The following is a 3,124-nucleotide window of genomic DNA, read 5'->3' on the forward strand; positions in this document are numbered from 1 at the left end:
GCTCCGGCTTCTCCGCCTTCGCTTATTATTCTTCTTGCCCTGAGTTCTGATGATGTATTGTTTCAATTTCCCCTCTCTGATGTGTTTTTCGATGGCATCTCGGAGGTCCCAGCAGTCATCCGTGATGTGACCGTTCTGGTCATGGAAAGCGCAGTATTTGTTTCTATCCAATCCACTCTTGGCTTTCAGGGGTCGAGGTCTCTCGACATTGCGCATTTCAGTCTGGGCCACCTCTTTCCATATCCTAGACCTGGACATGTTCAAAGGCGTGTAATCATCATATTTGCTCCTTGGGGATCGGTCATCCGACCTATTCTCCCGCAATGTATTTGTCTGACCTTCGTCGGAATTCCTCCAGGTCATTGACCGGGTTCTTGTAAAGTGACTTCGCCAGTGGAGAATCGCCATCTAATCCCGAGATGATCAGATGCAAGTGTACTGGCTCAGTTAAATTCCAAACCTTTAGGGTGGCATTCTTTTCCCTTCTTCGCTCCCTTCTTCGCCCCCGTTGATCCCGGTCTTTGTTTTTCTTGCTTGGACTCCTGCGATTCGGGCTTCGACCTCTGGATTCCCCATAAGCCTTCTGCATGTCCTCCACATCAATGTATTTGTCCGACCTTCGTCGGAACTCCTCCAGGTCATTGACCGGGTTCTTGTAAATTGACTTCGCCAGTGGAGAATCGCCATCTAATCCCGAGATGATCAGATGCAAGTGTACTGGCTCAGTTAAATTCTGAACCTTTAGGGTGGCATCTTTGAACCTATTGAGGTATTTCCTCAATGATTCATTCTCCTTTTTTCGGATTCTTCCCAAGGCGTAGGCCGGCATTGGATGCGCCTTGCTTGTTGCGAAATTCAACCGGAAAGTTCGGTCTAGGTCCTCGAACGAGTCAATCGAGTTCCTGGGAAGCCTGGTTATCCAGGCCATTGCCTGGCCTGTTAACGTCGTCGCGAAGATTCTGGCCTTGATAGGTCCAGTTATCCCATTGAACAACATTTCGGTCTTGAAAGCCTCTAAATGGGCCTCCGGGTCTTGACTTCCGTCGTACGGTGGTATCTTGGCACTCTTGAATCTCGGCGGTATTGCCAAGTTCATGAGCCTTTCAGTGAATGGGCTATCGTTAGCCTCCTCATCAAGGAGATAATTATCTCCTTGGTTGTTGACTGGTCCTCCGCCCTCTTGGAGTTATCCTGCTTATTACTGGGGTTCACCCCGGCTGGTGTCTTTAGGTTACTGCCTATTGCTCTGACCGACTTAAAATAGCAATCCCGAGATTCTTTTTGATCCCCAGGAATGGTGATTACTGTGTTCTGCTTACCAATCATCTTGAGCTTCTGATGCTTGGTGGAGACCAGCATATCCCAATCGTGGATAGTTGGCCTTCCCAGAATTACGCTATACTCCGACGGGAAGTCAGCCACTATGAATCTTATCCTTTCCGACTTGTAAGCCTCCTTTGTTCCCAAGGTAAGCCTCAGGTCAATGTATCCCTTAGGGATAGTATCGCGGCCATTGAACACAATCAAAGCCGTGTTGCAGGGTTTCAAATCTTCCACATCCAGGTTCATATTCTGGAATGCCTGCCACAGAATTATGTCGGTACAGCTGCCGTTATCTACGAACATCTTCTTGACTTTACAGTTGACTATTGTGCCGGTGATAACTAACCCGTCAACGTGTCCCGGCATGACATCTTCCAATTCTTTCTTTGTAAAAAATAGCAGTGGTGCTTCTGGTTCGGCTCCTTTAAACTTGGGTTGTTCTCGAATGGAAAGCAAAGCACCTCTCTTAAATACTTTCTCCTGGCATTCATTGTATCACCTCCTCCACCAAAACCCCCGCTAATAACATTGCACTCAAACTCAGGTTCTATGAATTCATCATCCTCTTCTTTGGCCGGCTTCTTACCTCGGCCTTCATCCCTGAACTTCTTTTCTCGGGGCGGGCTTATAAGTTGTCCTCCTCTCCTCTTCTTATTATTCTTCCACCCTTGAGTTCTTATCAAGTATTGACGCAACTTTCCTTCCCTGATATATCTTTCAATTGCGTCCCTTAGATCCCAGCATTCATCGGTTGTATGGCCAGGGCCATCATGGAACGCGCAATATCGAGATTGGTCCAGGCTGGCTGGATTTTGTAATGGTCGTGGCCTATCCACCCTCTTCATTTCGGTGGATGCTACCTCTCTCCAGATTTGGGATCTGGACGAATTCATAGGTGTATATCTATCAAATTTAACTTTAGTTGAAACTTTCTCTTCTGGCCTTTTACCCCGGAAATCACTTTGCCTTCGATTTCCGAGTTTCTCCATCTGGCCGTGGTGTTGCCTTGGGTCTGCATTTTCAATCTCCATCTGCTCGAGCTCCAAATATTTTTTGGACCGTGCAGTGAACTCAACTAGAGTTCGGACTGGGTTTTTGTATACGGATCTAGCTAACCTGGAGGATCCGTGGAGGCCGGCAATCACCAAATGTAAATGAACATTCTCAGACAACCCGGGAACTTGTAAGGCGGCCATTTTGAAACGGTCAAAATACTTCAGCAGCGTTTCACTAGGTTGCTGTTTTATTTTTCCCAGCGCGAATTCAAACTTGGGCTGTTTTTTACTTGTAGCAAAATTCAGCAAGAATCTACCTCCGAACTCTTCAAACGATTTGATGGATCCCGCTGGTAGAGATGAGAACCATGATTCAGCTGCTCCCATCAACGTGGTCGCAAATAAACGGGTTATCAACGGCTCTTCAATTCCCTTAATGTACATCACCGTATCAAAGGCATCCAAATGCACTTGGGGGTCTTGCGCTCCATCGTATTTTGGGATTTCAGACAAGTTGAGGTTCTCTGGAAAATGCATCCACGATCTCGTCAACGAAGGGGCTGTCATTGTACTGCCCCCTGTGATACTTCCTCCTGTAGACCCTGGATACGTCGTTCGGGTTTGGGTTCCGGGATGGGCGTCTCCATTCTGAAGACTGGGGGTTCTCTTCCAGCCTTCCCGGTTGTCCTATGCCGCCGTTATGAACTTCGGGTCCTTGATTATGAACCACATGGGGTGTGCTTCTCTGAGGCCGGCTTTCGATATTTCCAATTCCTCTCCCCCGACCCCGGGTCCCATCAGGGTTC

The 3,124-nt window shown here is 47.8% G+C and overlaps 1 protein-coding gene across 1 annotated transcript; it reads right to left on the minus strand.

Moving 5' to 3' along the window:
* Positions 1-1,092: 1,092 nt before the first annotated feature.
* On the minus strand, positions 1,093-2,762 carry LOC133304504 (uncharacterized). Its single transcript, XM_061504547.1, has 2 exons — positions 1,785-2,762; positions 1,093-1,581 (listed from the first exon to the last, which is right to left on the minus strand). The coding sequence occupies exons 1-2, from the start codon at positions 2,760-2,762 to the stop codon at positions 1,093-1,095; spliced, it is 1,467 nt and encodes a 488-aa protein (XP_061360531.1).
* Positions 2,763-3,124: the final 362 nt, after the last annotated feature.

This window comes from Gastrolobium bilobum, unplaced genomic scaffold (assembly GCF_033153095.1).
Source record: "Gastrolobium bilobum isolate Gb01-03AN ecotype WA unplaced genomic scaffold, APGP_CSIRO_Gbil_v1 utg159714, whole genome shotgun sequence".
Taxonomy (NCBI): domain Eukaryota; kingdom Viridiplantae; phylum Streptophyta; class Magnoliopsida; order Fabales; family Fabaceae; genus Gastrolobium; species Gastrolobium bilobum.

What these genes read in the sequence shown, in the direction of transcription:
- LOC133304504 (XM_061504547.1), bottom strand. Translation starts at nt 2,762, where the DNA reads ATGTACATTAAGGGAATTGAAGAGCCGTTGATAACCCGTTTATTTGCG. An exon ending in GGAGAAAGTATTTAAGAGAG is followed by an intron (nt 1,582 to 1,784) that starts GTGCTTTGCTTT and finishes ATTCTGTGGCAG; the next exon opens with GCATTCCAGAATATGAACCT.